Here is a 25,802-nt window from a genome sequence, read left to right on the forward strand (position 1 = left end):
TTTGCACTATAAAAAAAAAAAAAATTAATTTTGAGAAAAAAATGTTTTACTTTTTGCTATAAAAAAAAAATATATCCAATAAAAAAAATCTAATTTCTGCATACATTTAGGCCAAAATGTATTCTGCGACATGTCTTTGCTAGAAAAAAAAAATCCCAATATACAGTCAGGTCCATAAATATTGGGACATCGACAAAATTCTAACATTTTTGGCTCTATACACCACCACAATGGATATGAACTCTGGACCTTTTATCTGCTCATTGTAATTGGGATAATGAGGGAATAACACACACCTGGCCATGGAACAGCTGAGAAGCCAATTGTCCCATTACTTTTGGTCCCTTAACAAGTGGGAGGCACATATGCAAACTGTTGTAATTCCTACACCGTTCACCTGATTTGGATGTAAATACCCTCAAATTAAAGCTGACAGTCTGCAGTTAAAGCACATCTTGTTCGTTTCATTTCAAATCCATTGTGGTGGTGTATAGAGCCAGAAATGTTAGAATTGTGTCCATGTCCCAATATTTATGGACCTGACTGTATGTAAAGAAATTGGTTTGCATGAAAGTTATAGTGGTGTGTATATATATATATATGTATATATTTTAGGATTTTTTTTTTTAATACTAGTAATGTCGGCCATCAGCGACTTATAGCGGGACTGCGGCAGTCATTCTGACACTGGGAGGGGGGACTGACTAACTGCCACTGACATCCCCATTGACACCAATACAGTGATCAGTGCTAATACAAAGCACTGACACTGTACTAACAACACTGGGCAGAAAGGGGTTAACATATGCGGAGAGATCAAAGGGTTAACTGTGTGCTATTTGAGTTTTTACTAGGGAGACATGCTGTGCAGAGATACAAAGCAGCATGTCCATGCTAAAGAGAGAGATATCTGTGTTTACACACAGTCCTCTCCCCTCTCAGCCCTGCCAAAGATCACCAAGTCCCGGCCGGGAATCGGTCAGTGTATTGGTTTTTCTTTTCCTCCTCTCAGTAAAGTGATAAGACCGACACCAACATCTCAAATTTTGTAAACATTTCCACAGTGCAATTTCTGCTGAGACCAAAGCTGCAATGTGCAAATATTGTGAAAGGAAATATTCTTTTCCAAATGCTACAAGGAGGATGAAACACATCCCGGCATGGCAGAGGTGCCCTAAAGACATTAAAAACTTTATGGAATGAAATGAGGAGGACCAGGATGAAAGTGCAAGCAGCTTTTCACTGCAGAGTTCTCATTCCAGAAACACTTTCTGCTGTTGGATCGTCACAAATTTTAAAAAGCAAGTTTAATTTATTTACTGAATAAGCTGTACTTTTTTTCCAAGCATAATCCTTTTATATACACTGATTTTTACCTTCCCAGTTTAACACAATGACTTTAAATTGGTAAAACTACTCCAAGCTGAATTTTTTTTCCCCAATTTTTGCAAATAATTTAAATGTTTTTTTCTTCCAGTGGTTTCAAAATTTCCAGAAGTTTTACATCTCTATCTGGCATGGAATACAAAGGCATTTTGAGGGATACAGGGTTGAACTGTCCACCAGCTCTTGTTCCACTTTACACTCTTCAGACCAAAGGCACAGAGGGAAGCCCTGTATACTTTGCAAGGCCTCACACAGTATGGTTCCTTCCAGGCCAGGTCCCTGAGATGGTTCTGTTCCACAGTGGGCCCTAAAATAGAGACCCACATGCTCTGAAGGGTAAACAATACAGCTACCAGTCCACCCTTCATACGGGATCTCTGTCTCCCATACACCATCGCCTCCACTCAAGAGCTTGCTGCTCTTCCTTCTCTTACTTCTCACACTTCACCATCCAGAGGGTGAACTTGAAGATTTACACTTTGTTCCCCAAGGTCATATGGACAATAGGAGCACAAACTCTCTCTTCTCCTAGAACAGGGTTTCTCAACCATGGTTCCTCCAGCGGTTGCTAGGGGTTCCTTGAGCAATATCCGCCTCTCAGGTTCCTGCTGACACCATTGAAATTTTTAGCTATCTTTAAGCAGGGTAAATTCTTCTCAATGACCACAAGTGTAAGGAGCATTCTTCTCAGTGACCACAAGTGTAAGGAGCATTCTTCTCAATGACCACAAGTGTAAGGAGCATTCTTCTCAATGGCCACAAGCGTAAGGAACAATTGTCTCACTGACCACAAGTGTAAGGAACATTCTTCTCAATGACCACAAGTGTAAGGAACATTCTTCTCAATGGCCACAAGTGTAAGGAGCCTTCTTCTCAATGGCCACAAGTGTAAGGAGCCTTCTTCTCAATGGCCACAAGTGTAAGGAGCCTTCTTCTCAATGGCCACAAGTGTAAGGAGCCTTATTCTCAATGGCCACAAGTGTAAGGAGCCTTCTTCTCAATGGCCACAAGTGTAAGGAACATTCTTCTCAATGGCCACAAGTGTAAGGAACGTTCTTCTCAATGACCACAAGTGTAAGGAGCGTTCTTCTCAAAGGCCACAAGTGTAAGGAGCATTCTTCTCAATGGCCACAAGTGTAAGGAGCATTCTTCTCAATGACCACAAGTGTAAGGAGCATTCTTCTCACTGACCACAAGTGTAAGGAACATTCTTCTCACTGACCACAAGTGTAAGGAGCATTCTTCTCAATGACCACAAGTGTAAGGAGCATTCTTCTCACTGACCACATGTGTAAGGAACATTCTTCTCAATGACCACAAGTGTAAGGAGCATTCTTCTCAATGACCACAAGTGTAAGGAGCATTCTTCTCACTGACCACAAGTGTAAGGAACATTCTTCTCACTGACCACAAGTGTAAGGAGCATTCTTCTCAATGACCACAAGTGTAAGGAGCATTCTTCTCACTGACCACATGTGTAAGGAGCATTCTTCTCACTGACCACAAGTGTAAGGAACATTCTTCTCAATGGCCATCACACTAATGTATCATGAGCTGTAGATTCAGTAATGTTTAGCAAAGGTTCCCCGAGACCAAAAATCATTTCAAGGGTTCCTTTCTGTTGAAAAGGTTGAGAAAGGCGGTCCTAGAAAATCAGACCAGTCATTGTTACTTAAATAAAACTTCTTTTACAGAAGCAAATCATTTGTACATCCGGCTCTTCAGATTTTAACTGCATACGGTGCAACATTACAGAGAAACATGTCACGGACCGGCACGGACCTTCTATTAACCTCTTCACGCCGGCCGCACACAAATGTGCGGCCTGCCACCCTGTGCGCTCCCAGCACACGTGTGGTACTCACAGAAAGGTCCCGGTCCGCTCTTTCGATCGGGACCTTTCATGTGTCACATGATTCCTAAACCACGCCCCACCCGCCCCGCCTCCCAGCATCTGAAACTCTTAAAGGGCTGGGAGGCGCCGGCAGGAAGGGGTTAAAGTGCGCTTTTTATTGTTCGTTCCCAATGAATGGATGGTACAGATCCTGGTATCAGGGTCACTCCACACCTCACCTGTATGGTCTCCTTCCAACTCCCTAGACAGTCCCAGGGTCCAAACTCCTCGTACATACATTGCCTCTCAACAGGAAATGACATATGCAGGAGGAAGGCACACCACAGCGCATGATAAACCCCTGTGTTACCCAACATTAACCCATCTGTGTTGACTATTATTATTAGTACAGGTACATAAATAGCGCCGTGAATTTACTCAGCTCTATACATATATATTGTACATTCACATCAGTCTCTAACCCTCACAAGGCGTACAATCTAAGGTCCCTAATGCACATTCATACATACACATACTAGGGCCAATTTACACAGGAGCCAGTTAACCTACCAGCATGTTTTTGGAGTGTTGGAGGAAACCGGAATACCCGGAGGAAACCCACGCAGGCACAGGGAGAACATGCAAACTCCAGGCAGGTGGTGCCGTGGTTGGGATTCAAACCAACAACTCCAGTGCTGTCAGGTGGAAGTGCTAACCATTTAGTCACTGTCCTGCCTGAATACTATAGCATTCTCGCACCTGCCTACACATTGACTGAAATGTTATCTCTAGACATGTGCAGAATTAAAACATTTGTTTTGTTTCAATCCATTATTTAAATCATAGTTTTGTTAAATTAATTTACTTTGTTTCCAAATTAATTTTGTTTCATTTGTTTCATTTGAATTTCCCATATTTGGTTCAAACTGAATTCAATTTGACCAAATTAGGAAAATTCTGATCGGCATTCGAATGCAAGCTTATTCTATTTAAAATTTGAATTTTGGAAGATAGTTGTATTCTTTCTATTTTATTTGATTCTATTGTTTTTTATTCTTTTATTTTTTATTCTATTCTATTCTATTTGAATTCAGATTTATTCGAATTTCAGAAGATAGTTATTTTTCTTGCCAATTTATTCTGTTGTTTTTCTTTTATTTTCTGTTCTTTTGAGATGGTTATGTTCATTCTATTCTAATTTTTTTCTATTCTATTTCCTGTTCTATTCTTTTATATTGTATTCTATTTCAATTTCAGAAGACTGTTCTATTTCTATTTTATTCTATTTTCTTTTCTATTCTTTTCAATTTCATTCTATTTTATTTTCTATTCTATTCTAATATTTTCTATTTGAATTCAAATTTATTCTATTCAAATTTCGGAAGACTGTTATATTCTATTTTATTCTATTCTATTTTTTTCTATTCTTTTCAATTACATTCTATTCTTTTCTATTCTAATCTATTCAAATTATTATCTGAATTAAAATTTATTCTATTCAAATTTTGGAAGAGCGTTTATATTCTATTTTATTCTTTTGTTGTATTTTTTTTCTATTGTATTCAAATTTATTCTGTATAAATCTGAATTAGAATTTTTTTTATTCTAGATTTAAAATTTTGGAAGATGCTATATTCTTTTTGTTCTGTACTATTGTTTTTTCTATTCTTTTCAATTCTGTTCTATTTCCTATTAAATTCTTTTCTATTCTCTTTTTTTTCTATTGTATTCCCATCTATTCGAAGACTGTTATATTCTCTCTTTTTTATTCTATTATATTTTTCTGTTCTATTCATTTATATTCCTATTTGAATTTATTCTATTTGAAATTCAAATTTCAAAAGATGACTATATTCTTTCTTTTCTTTTCTATTTTATTGTATTTGCATTAAGTTATTCTATTTGAATTAATTCTATTCGAAATTTAAATTTCGAAAGATAGTTATGTTCTTTCTATTTTATTCTATTCTGTTCTATTTTTTCCATTCTTTTCTATTTAATTCATTTATATTAGAATTCTGTTTGAATTTGAGAAGACGTTATTTTCTATCCTATTCTATTTTTTCTTCTATTCTGCTTCACTTTATTTAGTCCAGTCCGATTCTTTTATTTTCTGTTCTGTTCTATTTTATTCTATTGTTTTCCAATTTGATTCAAATTCATTGTAGAATTTAATTTGAATGTGTTTCGAATTTGATTGTGTTTCAAATTTGAATTTCATTTCGATATTTCTGATTCATTTAAATTTGTTACTAATGTACTATTGTAGAAGACAGTGAATAAATTGCATGCAAAATCGGGCAGGTTGGTTGTACCCAAGTTACTCAATCAACATTCGAGCCCACCCATACGTGGGTCAAATCTCAGCCAGCTCCTGCTGAACCAGCTGTGATTTGAACCATCTTTGGCCGGCCTTATTCCCAGCTGACATTAGGCAGCTCCCCCCTCCTTGCATGTCCTGAATCAAGGGACAGACAGGGAACAGGGAGGTACATCTACATTAAATATTGGGTTTAGCTGCTACATATTATTTGGCAACAAGGCGTGAGCTGGGGGTGCTCTGCAAGTCTCTGATCCCGCAGATATAGAATTCCTGACGCTACTGACCTCTGACTCTCTCTTGTCATTTTGTTTTATCTATGACAGCTCAGCCAAAAGTACGGCTCGGTGTTCACCATCTGGAAACTGACGGAGCCGGTGGTGGTCCTCTGTGGTTATGAGACGGTGAAGGACGCCCTGCTGACCCACGCCGAGGAGTTCAGTGCCCGCCCATTTATTCCCACACTGCACATCCCCACCAAAGGATACGGTAAGAATTCAAGGACACTTAGAACTCATCCCTCTATATTGTACATTACGGCTGAGCTGAACACACCTTGGTTCAGGTCATGGGAGGTTTGCCAAATGAGCCAAAGTACGAGGGTTATTCTGAACCCCATTTTCTCCCCACAAATAGAGCTTTCTTTTTGGTGGGATTTGATTTGCCTCTGAGGGTTTTTTGTGTTTTTTTTTTTTTTTTGCGCTATAAACAAAAAAAACTGACAATTTTGAAACAAAAAAACCTCCAACATAGCCAGTAAAAACATTTTAAAAATTTAATTTCTTCATAAATTTAGGCCAAAATGTATTCTGCTACGTGTCTTTGGTAAAAAAAATAAAATCCCAATAAGGGTACAGTGCATTTACCACTCGCCCTCCAGAGGATTTCCCCCCCTTCCTGACCAGGCTATTTTTTGCGATATGGCACTGCGTTACTTTAACTGACAATTGCGCAGTCATGCAACGCTGCACCCAGATGAGATTTATGTCCTTTTTTTCCCCACAAATAGAGCTTTCTTTTGGTGGTATTTGATCAGCTCTGCTTTCTTTTTTTTTTTCATGCTATAAAAAGAAAGACCGGGTAGGGAATGCGAGCAAGCAAGCTCTACCCGCACCTCCATTGGCTGTCAATCACCAGGTCCCGGCCAGTGATTACCCACTGGCGCCCGGTGATTGCCAAGTATCTCTGATGGGGAGGAGGACTAGTTTGTTTACTAACAATCCTCCTCCCTGTCGGCTCGGGTACACCGCTCTGCATGGCTGTGCACAGTGTGCTTACAGTGAAACACCAACACACCGCCCCCTTGTAAAACACTCCCTGTACACATTTAACCCTTTGATCACTCCTCATTGTTAACCCCTTCCTGCCCAGTGCCAATAGTACAGTGTCTGTGCTTTTTTTTTTAGCACTGATCACTGTATTGGTGTCACAGGGGATGTCAGTGACACCAAGTCAGTTCCCCCCCAGAATGTCAGAAAGTCTGCCTCAGTCCTGCTATAAGTTGCTGATCACCACCATTACTAGTAAAAAAAAAAATCCTAGTATATATGCCGCTATTTGTAAACGCTATAACTTTCATGGAAACCAATTAATTTACACGTATTGGGATTTTGTTTTTTAGCAAAGACACGGAGCAGAATACATTTTGGCCTAAACTCATGATGAAATTAGAGTTTTTTTTCCTGTTACTGGACATGTTTAATAGCAAAGTCCAAAATATTGTTTTTTTTTTTTTTTCTCAAATTGTGGTTTTTTTTCTTTATAGCGAAAAAAATTTGAAAAAAATGCACAGGTGATCAAATACCACTGAAAGAGAGCTCAATTAGTGGGAAAAAAGGTTGTCAATTTTTATTTGGGTGCAGCGTTGCACGACCGCACAATTGTCAGTTAAAGTAACGCAGCGCTGCAACACAAAAATTGGCCTGGTCAGGAAGGAGGGGGGGGGGCAAGGGGTTAAAGAATAAAATTTCCCACAGTGCAAATTGTCAGTCAAGTTATTCAGTGATGTAGATCCATCATCAATCAAGAAAAATAACACCTTCCAACCAGAGAAAACAGAAAAGCTAACCTATCAACCAGGGGCGGACTGACAACTCATGGGACCCCGGGGCAATAGGGGATCATGGGGCCCCTGTGTCCTTGCCCAAACTCACAAAAGCCTATGAAAAAGGTACCAAGGGCATCTTAAGGGGCCCCCCACTGACCCCGGGCCCTCGGGCAGAACCGAGTTTCCAAATGGTCAGTCTGCCCCTACTATCAATGTGATACACAGATCAGAGACTCGCCAGGAATGAAATTTCCCTGGCCGCCAGCTTGACTGTAAAAAGGGGCAGGATGCTGGGTAATGTCTATTGAATGAGTCTGGCCATGGCTAGATTAGGTCAATGGTGTCAGCCAGCAACCAACCCTTTGTTTTACATTCAGCTGTTGGCCTGTAATCTCCTGGCTGGCAGATAATTGGGACAGGGAATATGTCCTTGGTTGCTAGGGTGCTGGTGGCTGCTAGATTCTTAGCAACAAGGAGCCCTGGGACGGAAGCTGTCTTATTTAGCAGCAGTAGTAGAAGTCTTTCTGCAGCTGGAGGTTGGGATGGGTGAACACCCCATTTAGTTCACCTAACGCTGGGCATTCAGAGTTGTGACCCAGTTTTACATCACCGGATATCGTATCTAGTTTTACATCAGTCTGGACTTCATCCTCTCCCTACTGTACATTATAGAAACTGCCAAAAATGTGACCATTCCAGAACAAGTGAGGTTGGGGGACATCACAAACCATTTTCTATATATAAAATAAGAAACAACATGTACAGTTTTATTTAGTGAAGGATGAAATGATAAACCCTAACTGAACGACATTTGGTTTGTTATAATTCTGTGCACAAAACACAACAGCCATTTGTATACAGTTGTGCTCAAAAGTTTGCACACCCTGGCAGAAATTGTGAAATTTTGGCATTGATATTGAAAATATGACTGATCACGCCAAAAAATGCTCTTGGACATCTTTTTATGCCCTTTTCCATCTTTAGAAAGCTCCATTACCTTGTTATGCAGGACTTTTGACAGTTCTTTTCTGATCCCCATGGCTCAGTATCTAGCCTAGTCAGTGCTTCCATGTAAGAGCTACAAACTCATTGACTATTTATACACTGACACTAATTGCAATTTAAAAAGCCACAGATGTGGGACATTAACCTCTAATTGGCATTGTAACCCGTGTGTGTCACCTTGTGTGTCTGTACCAAGGCCGAACATTCCAGGGGGTGGAGCCTTCTTATCCAGGGGGCGGGGACTTATGATCCAGGGGGCGGAGACTTATGATCCAGGGGGCGGAGACTTCTGATCCGGGCCATTTGGGGGATTTCTATTATGATTATGATTTAAAAAGGAGCCAAACAACTATTTGATAATAATCCTTCAATAAAAGAGCATTTTTTGGCATGATCAGTCATATTTTCAATATCAGTGCCAAAATGTCACAATTTCTGCCAGGGTATGCAAACTTTTGAGCACAACTGTACATAAAATAACCACCCCAGTCCCTACTATCAATAATCTGGGACTTCTGGCTTGAGAGACTGAAGAAGGATTTGTGGCCACGCCCCCTACAGGACTTTGCTTCTCATACAGAAAGTTTGATGTGAAAAAAACATTTGTTTCAGGAAGTACACTCCCAGTAGCCAATGACTGCACTGTATTAAAAAGAAGCCAATGTAACCAATTGTAACGCCTCTACTGGTGTATGCCATGCACCCGGCTCCTCCCACTTCCTCCTATGCAGATCTCTGGCAGCAAATTGGTCTTGGTACTAATATGGTTCTGTATCTCGCTTTGTAGCTGTTCCCATGTAAATTGGCACTCGAGTCATAGTTTCAATAAATATTACAATGTAGCAAAATTAGTGTTACATTGTAATTACTCTGCTTCATTCAAAGTCGATCAAGGATTCACTTTTGACCTGCATATGATAGGAGTTAGTTAACCTTGACCTGCGCTAATTTTACTTGAAATTGCTTTTTCATGCAACACTGTACGCAAATGAAATTTATATATATATTTTTTTTCACACAAATAGAGCTTTCTTTTGGTAATATCTGATTTCAACAGTTTTTTTTTTATTAAAGTTTTTAATATATAAACAAGACAGACTTTTTGGGGAAAATCCCCCAATATTTTCTAATTTCTGTTATAAAACCTATCCAACAAACAAAAATTTAAAATTAAATTTATATATACAGTGGAACCTTAACCTACGAGCGAACTAACGTGCGAGTTTTCCGAGATACGAGCAGTCGCTCGGACGATTTTTTGCTTCAGCACGCGAGCAGAATTTTAAGATACGAGCTCGAGGCGCACGCAGCTCTAAGTGTATATTTTCGAGGCGCGCGCAGCTCAGAGGGTACGAGTCACAGCATCCCATCTCCGGGCCTTTCTCTCTCTCTTACTGTCTACACGTGATTGAAATCCCAACTTCTAACTTTGTTAAAACCATGGCACCAAAGAAAGCAAGTGGTAGTGCGAGTACCGAGAAGAGGAGGATGATGTCCCTCGAAATAAAGCTTGAAATCATCAAGAAGCATGAGCAAGGCATGCGAGTAAAGGAACTGGCCAAGCACTACGACCGTACAACGTCAACGATCTGCACCATCTTAAAGCAGAAGGAGTCCCTAAAGAAAATTAAGCCAGCAAAAGGTATCAAGATTATTTCAAAGCGCCGTACAGATGTGCATGAGAAGATGGAGAATCTGCTGTTGGTGTGGCTGACGGAAAAACAACTTGCCGGAGATACCGTCACTGAGGGAATAATCTGCGAGAAGCCGCGCAGTATTTTTTCAGATTTACAACAGCAAACCCCAGGCACTTCAACGGAGGAGGAATCCTTTAAAGCCAGTCGGGGCTGGTTTGATAATTTTAAGAAAAGGACGGGGATTCACTCCGTTGTTAGGCATGGTGAGGCAGCAAGTGCTGATGTAAAGGCAGCAGAGGAGTTTGTGAAAACTTTCGCAGAATTCGTTGAGGAAAAAGGATACATCCCCCAGCAAATCTTCAACTGTGACGAGACAGGGCTGTTCTGGAAGAAGATGCCGAGGAGAACATACATCACCGAAGAGGAGAAGAGGATGCCAGGACACAAACCTATGAAGGATAGGTTGACCCTCGTTCTGTGTGCCAATGCGAGTGGCGACTGCAAAATAAAGCCGCTACTCGTATACCATTCGGAGAACCCCAGAGCCTTTAAAGCGCACAAGATAATAAAGGAGAAACTCCATGTTATGTGGAGGGCAAACCCTAAGGTGTGGGTCACCAGGCAGTTCTTTATCGACTGGGTAAACCTTGTGTTTGGTCCTTCGGTGAAGAAATATTTGAAGAACAACAACCTGCCCCTGCGAGCCCTTCTCGTCCTCGACAATGCTCCTGCACATCCACCACAGATCGAGGAAGAAATACTCGACGAGTATAATTTTGTGAAGGTTCTCTACCTTCCTCCAAACACCACCCCTATCCTCCAGCCAATGGACCAACAGGTAATATCAAATTTCAAGAAACTCTACACCAAGCACCTGTTTCGCCGTTGCTTTGAGGTGACGGAGAACACAAACCTCACCCTTCGAGAGTTTTGGAAGGAGCATTTTAACATAGCAATAGGCCTCAAAATCATCGATATTGCCTGGCAGGGGGTTACGAAAAGGACCTTGACCTCTGCTTGGAAGAAGCTGTGGCCTGAAAATGTAGCTGAAAGAGATTTTGAAGGGTTTGAGATTGAGGAAGAAGAGGAGCCAGTGGAGGAAGAGATCGTGTCCATTGGCAAGACTATAGGTCTGGAGGTGGATGAAAGAGACATCGAGGAACTCGTTGAGGAGCACTCCGAGGAACTTACGACTGACGAGTTAAAGGAGTTACAAGAGCAACGGCACACAGAAGCATTAACTGAAGCTACTTCAGAGGGAGAGGAGACAGAGCCGGAGACAATCAAAAGACCTCAAGGATATTTTGGCAATGTGGGAGAGGGTGGCAGGATTTGTTGAAAAGAACCATCCTGAAAAAATTGCAACGAGTCGTGCGACAGAGCTTTTCAATGACACGTGTCTACGTCGTTTCAGAAACATTCTCAAAGGGAGAATGAAAGAGACTTCCTTAGACATGTTTCTTAAGAAAAGACCTTCAGCTCGAAGTGAGCAAAGTGTGGCAAAAAGGCCAAGAACTAGTGAAAGTGAAGAGAGTGATGAGAATTAAGCGAAAACAAAAATCATCTCCAAGGTAAGTAAATTGTATACAACCTTATTATATCTTCATATTTTCTTTCTATTTTGTTTTTATATAATATTAGTTATGTAAAAAGCTTTTTTCCTTATGAAATAACAAGAAAAATGACAAATATGAGGTGCCATTTTGAGGGTTGGAACGGATTACGGCCGTTTCCATTATTTCTTATGGGGAAAATTGATTTAACGAGCGAGCATTTTGAGTTACAAGCTCGGCCACGGAACGAATTAAACTCGTAAGTTGAGGTTCCACTGTATAAATGTTTGCCAAAATCTACTTAGCTGCATGTCTTTGGTAAAGAAAAAAAAAAATCCCAATAAGTACGTAGTAATTGGTTTGTGTGAAAGTTATAGCGTCTACAAACTATGTTGTGTATATACAGGTGAAACTCGAAAAATTAGAATATGGTGAAAAAGTTCATTTATTTCAGTAATGCAACTTAAAAGGTGAAACTAATATATGAGATAGACTCATTACATGCAAAGCAAATTCAAGCCGTGATTTGTCATCATTGTGATGATTATGGCTTACAGCTCACGAAAACCCCAAATCCTCAATCTCAGAAAATGAGAATATTCCATGCAATCAATAAAACAAGGATTGTACATAGAACAATATCGGACCTCTGAAAAGTAGAAGCATGCATATGTACTCAGTACTTGGTTTGGGCCCCTTTTGCAGCAATTACTGCCTCAGTGCGGCGTGGCATGGAAGCTATCAGCCTGTGGCACTGCTGAAGTGTTATGGAAGACCAGGATGCTTCAATAGCGACCTTCAGCTCTTCTGCATTGTTCGGTCTCATGTCTCTCATCTTTCTCTTGGCAATTCCCCATAGATTCTCTATGGGGTTCAGGTCAGGCGAGTTTGCTGGCCAATCAAGCACAGTAATCCCACGGTCATTGAACCAGGTTTTGGTGCTTTTGGCAGTGTGGGCGGTGCCAAGTCCTGCTGAAAAATGAAGTCACATCCCCATAAAGCTCATCTGTGGAAGGAAGCATGAAGTGCTCCAAAATCTCCTGATAGACGGTTGCGTTGACCCTGGACTTAATGAAGACAGGGGACCAACACCAGCAGATGACATGGCTCCCCAAATCAACACAGACTGTGGAAACTTCACACTGGTCTTCAAGCATCTTGCAGTGTGTGCCTCTCCATTCTTCCTCCATACTCGGGGTCCTTGTGCCTCTCCATTCTTCCTCCATACTCGGGGTCCTTGTGCCTCTCCATTCTTCCTCCATACTCTGGGTCCTTGGGCCTGTCCATTCTTCCTCCATACTCAGGGTCCTTGGGCATCTCCATTCTTCCTCCATACTCAGGGTCCTTGGGCATCTCCATTCTTCCTCCATACTCGGGGGTCCTTGGGCCTCTCCATTCTTCCTCCATACTCGGGGTCCTTGGTTTCCAAATGAGATGCAAAAGTTGCTCTCATCAGAAAAGAGGACTTTGGACCACTGAGCAACAGACCAGGTCTGTTTTTCTTTAGCCCAGGTAAGACGCTTCTGACGTTTGTGGTTCAGTAGCGGCTTGACAAGAGGAATACGACATTTGAAGCCCATGTCCAGGATCCGTCTGTGTGTGGTGTCTCTTGATGCACTGACTCCAGCCTCAGTCCACTCCTTGTGAAAGTCCCCAACACTTTTGAATGGCCTTTTCCTGACAATCCTCTCCAGGCTGCGGTCATCCCTGCTGCTTGTGCACGTTTTTCTTCCACACGTTTCCCTTCCACACAACTTTCTATTAATGTGCATTGATACAGCACTTTGGGAACATCCAACTTCTTTTGCAATCACCTTTTGAGGTTTTCCCTCCTTATGGAGGGTGTCAATGATGGTTTCTGCACAATTGTCAGGTCAGCAGTCTTTCCCATGATTGTGATTCCTACTGAACCAGACTGAGAGTTCATTTAAAGGCTCAGGAACCCTTTGCAGGTGTTATGGCTTACAGTTGTGTCCAAAATTATTCAACCCCCAATGCTGTAAAGGGGTTTAGGGACTATAGTGTACATTTGGAATTGTATTCAGAATCAAATCCTACAAGGACGTTGTAACTACCCAAATGCAACTAAAATGACATCAATTGTTTATGTAATACAGTAGTAAATGGTTCTTATGTGGTTTCTTCATTGCCACAATTATTCAACCCCTTAAAGACTACCACTCTGAAGAACAGAGGTTCATACAGGTGCTTTCCATCAGGTATTGAAAACACCTGTGGATGTCACCGAGCAGCAATCAAGCATAATAAGCACCAATTAGGCAGCTTTAAAATGACTGTGATACTCAGCTCCTTCTAGACATTTACTGGTGTGGTTACAAACATGGTGAAGGCAAGAGAATGGTCCAGGAAGACAAGAGAAGAGGTGATTTCTCTTCACAGGAAGGGCAATGGCTATAAGAAGATTGCAAAGATGTTAAACATACCAAGAGACACCTTAGGAAGCATCATTCGCAAATTCAAGGCAAAGGGCACTGTTGAAACGCTACCTGGTCGTGGCAGAAAGAAGATGCTGACTTCGACTGCTGTGCGCTACCTGAAGCGTAGAGTGGAGAGAAGTCCCCGTGTGACTGCTGAGGAACTGAGAAAAGATTTGTCAGATGTGGGTACAGAAGTTTCAGCCCAGACAATAAGACGCACACTGCGTAATGAAGGCCTCCGTGCCAGAACTCCCAGGCGTACCCCCTTGCTGTCTCCAAAGAATAAGAAGAGTCGACTGCAGTATGCCAAAAGCCATGTGGACAAACCACAAAAGTTGTGGGATAGTGTTCTGTGGACTGATGAAACAAAATTAGAACTGTTTGGGCCCATGGATCAACGCTATGTTTGGAGGAGGAAGAACAAGGCCTATGATGAAAAGAACACCTTGCCTACTGTGAAGCATGGTGGAGGGTCAATCATGCTTTGGGGCTGTTTTGCTTCTGCAGGTACAGGGAAGCTTCAGCGTGTGCAAGGTACCATGAATTCTCTTCAGTACCAGGAGATATTGGATGGAAACGTGATGCAGTCCGTCACACACCTGAGGCTTGGGAGACGTTGGACCTTTCAACAGGACAATGATCCCAAGCATACCTCCAAGTCCACTAGAGCATGGTTGCAGAGGAAAGGCTGGAACATTTTGGAGTGGCCATCGCAGTCACCAGACTTAAATCCGATTGAGAACCTCTGGTGGGACTTAAAGAAAGCAGTTGCAGTGCGCAAGCCTAAGAATGTGACTGAACTGGAGGCCTTTGCCCATGAAGAATGGGCGAAGATACCCGTAGATCGCTGCAAGACACTTGTGTCAAGCTATGCTTCACGTTTAAAAGCTGTTATAACTGTAAAAGGATGCTGTACTAAGTACTAAGATTGAATGTCACTTGGGGGTTGAATAAAACTGATAATGCTGTGAGCACAGAAAAGACATTTGTGGTTATTTCATTATAACTGTTATGTTATATTTGTCTGACCTACAAGTGCCTCTTTAATGTAAATGTAAGCAAGATGACTGAATGATCAAAAGCAATGTCAAACTGGCCAAAACACTCAATTTCAGTGGGGGTTGAATAATTTTGGACACAACTGTAAATATATGATTAGAGTGGGACACTTTGAGCCGAGAATATTCCACCTTTTCACAATATTCTCATTTTCTGAGATTGTGGATTTGGGGTTTTCATGAGCTGTAAGCCATAATCATCACAATGATGACAAATCACGGCTGGAACTATCTTGCTTTGCATGTAATGAGTCTATCTCATATATTAGTTTTACCTTTTAAGTTGCATTACTGAAATAAATGAACTTTTGCACAATATTCAAATTTTTCGAGTTTCACCTGTATGTGTGTATATGTGTATATATATATATATATTGGAATTTATGCAGTAATAGATGCTATAATGTAATGGTAGTGATCAGTGACTTATAGTGAGACTGTGATAGAGTGGCAGGCAATCTGGCGCTAAGAGACACTGGCTGGGAGGGTCACTCACTGACATCAATAGACACTAATACAGTAATCGGTGATAATGATGTACACTGACACTGTACTAATGACACTGGCTGGGAAAGGATTAACATCTAGGGGCAATCAAGGGGTTACCTGTGTGTCTAACAAGTCTAACATATCACATGTGTGTGATATGTGCTGCTTTTATTTACTAACCTTGCTGTGTTTTTTTTTGTTTTGTTTTGTTTTGTTTTTTTCCTCCCTGATCCTATATACACAGAGTTCTCTGTGTATGATTGGACACAGCTGATCAGCAGGTTTCCTGTACCTGCCGCCCGCTCATAGTATATTTACTGTCTGGTGGTTTTTAAAGCAACCTTGCAAATAGCAAAAATGAAAAGTAAATAAATATAAACCGTGTTCATAATTAACTCTTAGTGTACCCCTTATACACTACAATGAACCCCTTCTTTCCCCTCCTCTCCTGTTTTTGTTGATTTTTTTTTTTTGTGCCATGTTTAAATGTTTTTAATATTCATTTTTTTTCTTAATTTTTTCATGCTAACATTAGAAAAAATTTGCACAATTAATAAAAAAAAACACCTTCATTTAATTTAAAATCAAGTTTGCCATGCTTTTTTAATAGAAATGTAATTTTTTTAGAGCCTTTATAAATGCCCCCTGTAGAATGTGGCTTGGTTTGCCTTTTTATTGTTGGTCGTGTGGTTTGTAACTTATTGCTGATGATGATTTTCTTCTTCAGGTATTAGTGGCCCCCGATGGCGTCCTCTGCGCCGCTTCACCATCTCCTCTCTGAGGAACTTTGGGATGGGAAAGAAGAATATGGAATCCCGTGTGCAGGAGGAGACGACTCATCTAGCACAGGCAGCGGCCGAGACGGAAGGTGGGAAAAATGTATTTTTATTGAAAAATTGGCTGAGTGAAAACTTAGAAGCTTGCATGTATCATCTGACAGCTGTGGGCCAGCAGCATTCATGATAGACTGAAGGGGGGATAGTCTGTGTAAAGATAGTGTAGCACCCTCCTAGGTAGCTTCTAATTTGTAGCTAGGGGCTGAGTGGCAGCCCAGGTGTAATAGTCAGGGGGGCAGATTTCGGTCAGAGGCTGAGAGGCCCTGCAGACCATCTCTCTGGGACTTTTCCCTGCTTTAAGATTTTGGAGAAAAATATAGAAGCAGTGGGAAGGAGTGAGAAGTGGCTTTCTGTAATCTCAAGGAATCCTGACCAATCCTCAAAAGGAGGCTTGGCATGGAGCCAGGACAGACCTTGAGAGTGTTTGAGTCTGCTCAGCAGTGGGGGAGTTTGGGTGGAAGATGGAGACGTGAGGCTGGAGAGGAGGAGCCTGGGAAGGGGCCCAGATGGGAAGGGACTCATCTACAGGTAGGGAAGCTTGGGACTTCACTGGCCCTCAGAGAGAGGACCACCTATGCAGCAGGGAAGGAGTGGCCCAGCAGAAGGCCTGAGAGCAGCCACCAACCCAACAGCAGCATAGGAGAAGGACTGAGTGAGTAGACCTGCACCTCCTGGGCCAGTAAGGGGAAGGAGCAGTCTGGTGGGAAGGAGCACTCTGGTGGGAAACTGGATTAGCTACTATCGGGGACTGTCTTCTCTTAAATTGACAGGCACTGGATCCCCTGCCCAGGGATTCACCCAGAACAGCTGTATAAGGGGTATCTAGGGTCTGGGGAGGTATTACAGGAGATGCTGGCTAGCTCTCCAAGAAGGATTTGTTCTTTTGCTGCTAAGAGACATGTATATAGTTTAGGAAGATTGTTCTGTTGCCATTACCCATACACACCTTACCCCATCCAAGTTTATATTCCCCTAATAAAATACAAAAAAACAAGCTCAAGGACTGGTTACTATCTCATGGATGCAAGTCTGAATGGGAAAATGTGAGTAGGACTATGGAGGGACCCAAAACTCAGCAACTCCTAAGAGGGTAGTGCTACAGTAGGCCAGTAAGGAGAGAGCTGCAGTAATCAAGGTGGGATATATCCAGGGAGTGAATAGGTTGTATTGTGGTGTCATTAGTTAAAGTGGTTGTAAAAGTAAAGTTTTTTTTTACATGTATTCCTTCTGTGCACTGAGGTAAAAAACATCTTAATAGTATCTCCTCTGCACCCCTTCAAATACTTACCTGAGCCCAGTCTCTGTCCAGTGCTGTGAGATGTGTAAACTCTCCAGCGCCTCGAGGGAGCCAATGCCAGGGGAAGGCAAGGAGATCAGATGTATAAATGGCCTATGGATAACGTTCTGGAGATGCAGCCCTCCTCTGATGGGGAGATCAATAAACTGGAAGAAAGCATACAGGTGGTGCAAACACCTAGCGCATTATCCAAGGTTTAATAAAAGTATAAAAGGACAAAAAATATACTCGTTTTATATAGCTCTGAGGAAAGGTATTTGTCCCTGAAACGCATCAGTGGGCCGACCACACCATCAGTTGGATACTCTGCCATCCTTGTGGCCATCTCCATGGCCTTATAGACTTTACACACATGCTATGTTTGTGAGTATATTTGTTGTCCTTTTTATACTTTTAATAAACCTTGGATAATGCACTAGGTGTTTGCGCCACCTGTATGCTTTCTTTAGGTCCAGCGCTGTGCACGTCTAAACAAATAATCCAAAAAGTGCACGGAAATCCCCTGAGTTCATTTAACAAATGTAAATGTCAAATAAGCGCAATCAATTCCTGAGTTAAACCCAAATTGTATAGAAATCTGAAAGGTAATTTATTAAAAAACACATTGAATTAAAATATCGTACAATAATTAGTAGCAGCAAACAACTACATGTGTCCTACCAAAAAATTCTGGCTTGCATTTAAGGTCTATGAGAAAAGTAGCCAGTGGTATTGAAGAGCAAAAAGATAATATGAGCACATTATTGTGTATGCTTACACAGACCCGAGTTCCATGATGTATGGTAGCAGCAGTGGATGTTGCATGGTGTACCAGGCTTAGATATATGCCATGGGCAAACTGGTTCATAGCCGCCATTACTACGACTGGGCTGTGGACAGTGCCCCCGCTGTGCACATCTGCAGCAGCCCTTTTCCACTCTCCCAGGCTTGGCTGAGAGCAGAGGGACTCATTGGCTCATGCTGCTGTCAGTCAAAACTTTAAGAAGGGGCAAATTCTGGAAATGTTGGCAATTGTTTTCCGGAAGAACTATCGGGCTTCATCCTAATGGGGAGATTGATTGGAGGTAGAATAAGTCTGGATTCACATATTTGTACATTAACATGCATTGTGCTAAGGCAGCCCATCCAGACCATGTTAAGGGGGCTGCCAACGCAGCCAGGCCTGAACTGGGACAAAAAATAGACCAGGGCTTTTTAGACTGAGCAGCCAATTTCTGAGGGGGGTGGCGGTGTGCAAGGGCATTTGCGGGGCAGTTGGTGATGGAATATTCATGGAGTCGGTCCTCCGCACTGTGATATAAAGGGAACTGCACTGTATTGATTACAGTGCCCCTTTACAGTGCAGTCCCTTTAAATCACAGTGCCCCTTTACATTTCAGTGCCCCTAGAGATCTAATTGGTGTCCCCTGTATATTCAAAGAGATGGCCCAATCCAGCAAAGAGACATCCCTGTCCAGCAAAGAGACAAAGACCGGGAACCTAAGAAAACGGTAACCAAGATTTAGCATCGTTCTGCTGTGTTGGTGGGACACATGCCATTTGCTGCTGAAAAAGGAAGAGTATAGGTTTCTCTATGCTTGGTTTACACTGACTTCATGTGGTTAGCCAGACATGCTACCTTCTCTCTAGAAGATGCAGACACATTCAAGGATATTCTCAAATGGCATATACTGTAGATTTAGATATTGAAAGATCTACTTTACCACAGGTGGATCTTTCCATCCAGTGGCTGCCTTTACATCGGTGGCCTAAGGTGGTTTGGACCAATCAAGTTGAGGCGGAAAAATTTGGCTTCTTCTAAAGAGGATATAGTAGCTGCCCTGCAAAACATCAGACTTGTTGTCTTGTTTTGTTGAAGAACCAACTATCAACACTGTATGTTTGTGTGCCAGAATTGCTCTGGTCCATGACAGCCAAAAGTGTGCTCTGACTCAAGCTGTGGGTGGTTGACTTATCCTCAAAAAAATGACGTGAAATACCCTCATAAGTAAATCAGTAAAGCTAATGAGGGAAGTATTTGATATTTCTGCAGGACTGAAATCTTCCTAAACAGCAACAGAACTCTAGGCTAGAAGATGAGGCCCAGAACGAGCTGGAAAAATCCAATAAACAGGAAAGGCTACCATCTCAGCTTGGCCTGAATAAAGCCCAATATAAGGGATGGCCATCCAGGCCTACAAGAGCAGGCAAGACTTGCAGGTTTCAGAAAGGTCTGGATGGAGAACATTTCGGAACTGCGGGTACTATTCCTTAGAGGCATTCATAGAAATTCTTTAGAATGAAACATGAAAAATCCACCATTACCTGGATGGTCTGTAACATCTGGCTCATTCCAGAAGAAATCTAATCACATCCGGAGAAGTAACTGTTTGGACCCTGACCAACTTTGATAGTCCACTTTAGGCCATCCTCAAGATCTGGCCTACCTTAGAGCTAGCTTAAAACAGGGTCCACCCAAAATGGCGAGCTTACTGCTAGGTTCAGTCTCTGACTGAGGTGTTCCATACCACAAAAAATAAGACCCCAGTTAGTGACTGAACCTGGTAGTTAGCTCGCCATTTTTGGTGGACCCTGTTTTCAGCAAACATTTTGAGCTAAGTTTCTACGACAGAGTTAACGAAATTGTAAAAGAAAAATTTGAACTGTAAAAGTTACATATTTTTTTTTCCCTATTTCAGGAAAACCATTCAATCCGCTACTGATCATGGCCAGTGCTGTTGGGAATATTATCAGTTCAGTGCTGTTTGGAGAACATTTTGACTACAAAGACACAAAGTTGCATGATCTGATGTCTTACACCTCCCGGCACATTAAGAATGTTACAACCCCATTGCACATGGTAGGTTACAATCATTGGTGGATTGGTCTTCCACTAGCACCTCTAATTACATAGTCACTGGAGGAAACCAGTAGAACATATTACTAGGTTTTCTTGAATGACTTATACTGGGCTTAAAATTTCAGTGCTGTTTTTTGGCAAACTTTTCTTCCTGTATTGTATTTTATCATAATTGTTAGCATATCATTTCATTTCCTATCTTTAGAAATTTTGGGTGCACATTTAAAGTATTTTAGATTTAATGTTTAGATTTAGAGTTTAAAGTATATGTAAACCCAAAATCTATTAAAAAAACATGGAAAATGTGCATTATTGCAGAGATGTACATATGTGCATTGTTATTTTGCACCAACATGCATTGTAATTCTTCATTTGTTTACTCCTTGTGTTTCTTATGGTCAGCTCTGCAACGTCTTCCCATTCCTGCTCAAGCTGCCATTATTACAAAAAATTGCCTTTAAGGAAAACTCCTACCTGCAGAACTTTGTGCTAGATTACATCGAGGAACACAAACGCACCCTAAAGATGGAGGCCCCCCGAGATTTGATTGATTATTTCCTGCTGAAGATGAAAGAGGTACATACACTGAACCTTATCTTTTTGAAGAGTCTTTGATTAGCTTTGGCCGTATCACCATAAACCAGCCAATCTGAATTGAACTGGAGAATGGTGGTGTGCAGGGCTGGTACTACTACTAGGCAAACTAGGCAGCCCCCTAGGAACACTGATGACTATGGTGCAGCCACAGCTGCTGGTTTCCTTACTCTCCACCATGGCTGGATCTAGGGGGTTGCTGGGGTGAGCTACACTATCCCCCAGATTGTGGTTGTACTACCCCAGACCGGTCTTTCCATAGACACTGAACCTGGGAGATTTGGGTAAGGTGGGACGATTTTATGCTGGGAAGGGTAATTTGGAGATGTGTTAGCTAGAGAAGGGATTTGGGGCAGGTAGGGGGGACTGAAGGAAGAGGTTTGGTAGTGGGAGAGGAGATTTGTGCTCTGAGGGAGGGGGGGGGGCTTGGGGAGGAATTTGTGTTAGGAGAGGGGAAGGGGGGGATTTGTGTTAGGAGTGGGGATGGGGGGGGGTTGTTTTAGGAGATGAGATTGGGGGGGGATTTGTTATAGGAGAGGGGATGGGGGGGGTTTGTGTTAGGAGATGAGATTAAGGGGGGGATTTGTGATAGGAGAGGGGATGGAGGGGATTTGTGATGAGAGAGGATGGGGGGATTTGTGATAGGAGAGGGGATGGGGGGGATTTGTGATAGGAGAGGGGATGGGGAATTTGTGATAGGAGAGGGCATTGGGGAGGTGGGAATTTGTGCTAGGAGGGGGGATTGTACTAGGAGGAGGGATTAGGGGGGATTTGTGCTAGGAGAGGGGATTGGGGGGGATTTGTGAAAGGAGAGGGGATTTGGGGCAAATTTGTGCTAGGAGGGGGGATTTGAGGGAGAGTATTTGTGCCAGCGTGACAAATTTGAGGGAAAAGAGGATGTGTGCTAGGAAGGGTGAAGTAAAGCTACAGTTAAAGTTTTTTTTTTTTTTATTTTTTATTTTTTTTGTGGGGTTGGGTTTGTGACGGTGCAAGTCGCTGGTTTTACCTAAGGCACACAATAGTCTGGCACCAGCCCTGGTGGTGTGAATTTAATAGGTTATAGTGGAGAGGATGACATCTTGGGGATTGCTTTGAATGGTTCTTTATGGTGTTCTATACTCACCACCCTACCAGATATACCAATGTTATATAAACTGAGGTTATTTGTTAGGGTACCATGGAAGCTTCCCACTCAGATCCCAAGCCAACACCTGAGTGCTTTCACACCACCCTTTGTTTCCAGATGTTTAAAGGGTTTGCCCTGTGTCATTGTGGGAGCCAGTGACAGGAGTAGGGACAGTGGCAGGGATTTTGACAAGAAAGTGACTGCTGGGTGTAGGATCTCCTAAGCTTGCACATCATGAAGGGGGGAGCGGAGGCACAGTTTGGCATCTTTTGCCCTGGATGCTAGATGACTTTGTCACAGTACTGATGGGAACGTCATGTTTCCTTGTGTATCCTGATGTTCACTGACGTATATGAACATCATATTATAAGTATGGGGACGTACTGCATTTAACAGGGGGGACTGTAGACAGATGCAAACTGTTTGTATTTGTAATGTGAGTTATGGAATTACGAACCAGAATTGTTGGCGTTAACTGTGACCGCTGGTGCGTTGGCCTTGGGATTATGTCATTTCCTGTCAGAGGGTAAATAGATGGAAGGAATTGGTTCCTTTTGGACTTTTGGTTTTATGGAAAGCATGTGACAGCCCATACCATAGAGATGTAGTCACTCCTCAGCACGGTGGAGTAACCCTTGGTGGGACCCAAACATGGGACTGGAGGAAGAAGCTGAATCATTACTAGTGGGAGGTGTCATAATTCAGTGGTACACCACTGCCATAGGCAAAGCCACAGCTTATGTTCCCAGTAGAATACTGAATGTTAAGTGTTTGTTAATAAAGAAACCTTCTAAGTAACCATCAATATGTAAAAAACTACTCTGTTGCTGGACTGTATTGATACCACTGCATACAATGTAAAGATGCCTTTTTCAGTAAAGCAAGTTTTTTGTTTTTTTTCAACAATGTCTGGTCTGATCACTTGATGAGAAGAGAATGAGTGTGCACTCCTGCAGTGAATGCTAATGGGGAATGAACATCTATGCATGGAAGGAGAAGCAGCCAGTTCAGGAGATGGAGAGGTGGTGGCCAGTGATGGAAGTCTGTCACAGGGGTAGATTGATGCCTGTTTAATCTGCCCTTCTCAGGAACCCTATCTTAGGGCCTGCTGTGGAGCTTCCCGGGGACTTTTCATGGACTGCGAATGTGCGACGTCTCAAATTATACAGTGACTTCTCTTTATGCCTTCGGGCTGAAGCAGGTGAAGTGTAATGCATGTAAGGACTAAGAATCTGAGAATCGTCTGTGTATTATCACCTGTATATTCAGCTCCATTGTCTGTGCACAATACATTCTGCAATTTGCCAAATTTGTTGCTTACGTGATCCAAATGTTGTTCAAGTTTCTTTGGCACTTTCTTACATTTTTCTTTTTATACAGCTGGTGCATTTCATTGTTTGATCATGTGGACTAATTTTTATTCCACTTCCATTCTCAGTTAATTTCTTTATTATGTCAGGAGTTTTGTGCCCAGTTTCTCTGTGCCATGTGTGAATGCAGTTTGAATGTTTATCCTCCGTGGTAGTATTAACCACATCATTGCATTTCAGTTGATATAGTTCATCTGTAATTTTAGCCTTTGTAAGTAAGATATCCCCCTTTTTGTGATGGCACAACTGTCATCTTGGAAGGTCACTACATTGCTTTGGTTTTGTGAGCTTCTTCACTGATAAAAGATTAGTTTCTAGAGCAGGGATACTCCGGGAAATAGAAGGAATAGGAGATGGTTTACTTTACTGTCCCGATTCCATTATTTGCCCATTAGCTATGGTGATTTTTTTTCTGTTTTTACTCTGGTCAAGGTGAATAAACACACCATGCCTGTGTAGCACCACCCCTTAGGAGTTGCAAGATATTTGGGTCCCCCTATAGCCCTGCACAGCCAGGCAACACACCTTTCCTTCATTCAGACTTGCAGTAGGCGACAGTAACCAGTCCTTGAGCTTTGTTTTGAAGTTTTTCTTATTGAAGGGTTTAGAACTTGGATGGCGTAAAGGGGTGTATGGGATGCCCAAGGAATGGCAACTGAGGACAAACTCCTTAGCAACTATGTACAAGTCTTTACAGCAAAGTTTCTCTTCTGGAGAGCTAGCCAGCATCTCCTGTAGTACCACCCCAGATGTCTCCTCTCCTCATCCAGCTGTACTGGATGACTCCCTGGGCAGGAGATCCACTGCCTGCCACTGCAGTATGAAACAGTCCCGGGTAATATAGCAAATCCATTTCCCCATTAGAGTACTCATTTTCCCTTACTGGCTCAGGCGGTTCAGATTTACTCACTTGGTCCCTCTTCGGTGTTGCCGGAGGGTCGATGGCTGTTACCAGGTCTTCTGCTGGACCGCTCATTTCCTGCCACACAGGTGGTCCTCTTTCAGGGGGCAGGTGAATTCCAATGTTTTCCACCTTCCAAGGTCCTCTGTCTGCAGGTGAGCCCTTTTCCACCTGGGCCTCTTCAGTTTCCTGCCCCCCAGCCTCAAATCCTTCTCTCTCTCTTCCACCTGAACTCTCCTGCTGCTGATCAGGCTCAATCACATTAAAGGGTTGCCCTGGCCCCTTGCCAAGCCTCCTGTTGGGGATTAGCCAGGATCACCTAAGAGTACAAACCAGCCACTTTTCAGATCCATCTCCAAAGATCTAGAGCGGGGGAAATTCCAGAAGGCTGGTCAGCAGAGCCTCATCTCCTGACCCAAATTTAACCTTCTGACTATCAATCAAGTGTTTCTTGTTGCATGTTACTGTTTTTTTATTTCAATTTTTCATCTTTAAAGCAGACTTTGCCACAGAAGCACCGTTACTATTAATGCTGTTTTGCACTTATATTCATCCACCAGCTTGCCCTTACACTTTCCATTGTCTGTCCATTATTTGGATATGCATAAAGTGCTGTGACAAGCGTTTCATAACTTTTCTGGTAAACCTCTAAAAGTGATAGTTCTGTGATATGAAAATCTTTATTTCTTCTCCAATACCTCACAGGCGTTAAACCATTTCCATGGTGTGCCTTATGTAATCCTGCATGTCCTGACTTTTCATCATCTTGGTTTGGTATGATCAAAAACAATGTATTGCTGAGATTAGCTCTTTCATGCAGCTTTTGTAATCCTTCCCACATTTCTTTAGCAGTTTCATACTTGGCGTAGAAGATGATCAAATCATACATATATTTAAGAGACATTGTACTCTGAGCTTTCTGATCTGTCTCTATCCACTCCTCCTGAAGGGTGTTATGGCCTGACTTAATTGTATACTTTTCCACATAGTCATGGCCAAAAATATTGTCCCGTCCTGCATTTGTCAGATAATGCACCACTTCACACAGAAAAGTGTTGCAATTACAAATGTT

General features: G+C 42.1%; 1 protein-coding gene and 1 long non-coding RNA gene across 2 annotated transcripts in view; one reads left to right on the forward strand and one right to left on the reverse strand.

Annotated features, from left to right (window-relative positions):
- LOC149450295 (uncharacterized) overlaps positions 1–25,802 on the reverse strand; it is a 1,099,640-nt gene that overhangs the window by 873,240 nt on the left and 200,598 nt on the right. The window lies entirely within an intron of this gene.
- The window catches only part of LOC149450309 (cytochrome P450 2C20-like), a 54,752-nt gene that overhangs the window by 14,308 nt on the left and 14,642 nt on the right, over positions 1–25,802 (forward strand). Inside the window, exons 3-6 of the mRNA XM_089692032.1 lie at positions 5,867–6,029; positions 16,495–16,635; positions 20,579–20,739; positions 21,142–21,315. Of these exons, the coding sequence (XP_089548158.1) occupies positions 5,867–6,029; positions 16,495–16,635; positions 20,579–20,739; positions 21,142–21,315 (639 nt within the window). The remainder of the gene's footprint in view (positions 1–5,866; positions 6,030–16,494; positions 16,636–20,578; positions 20,740–21,141; positions 21,316–25,802) is intronic.

This window comes from Staurois parvus, unplaced genomic scaffold (genome assembly GCF_062004578.1).
Source record: "Staurois parvus isolate SC_StPar_1 unplaced genomic scaffold, SC_StPar_1.0 ptg000575l, whole genome shotgun sequence".
Taxonomy (NCBI): Eukaryota; Metazoa; Chordata; class Amphibia; order Anura; family Ranidae; genus Staurois; species Staurois parvus.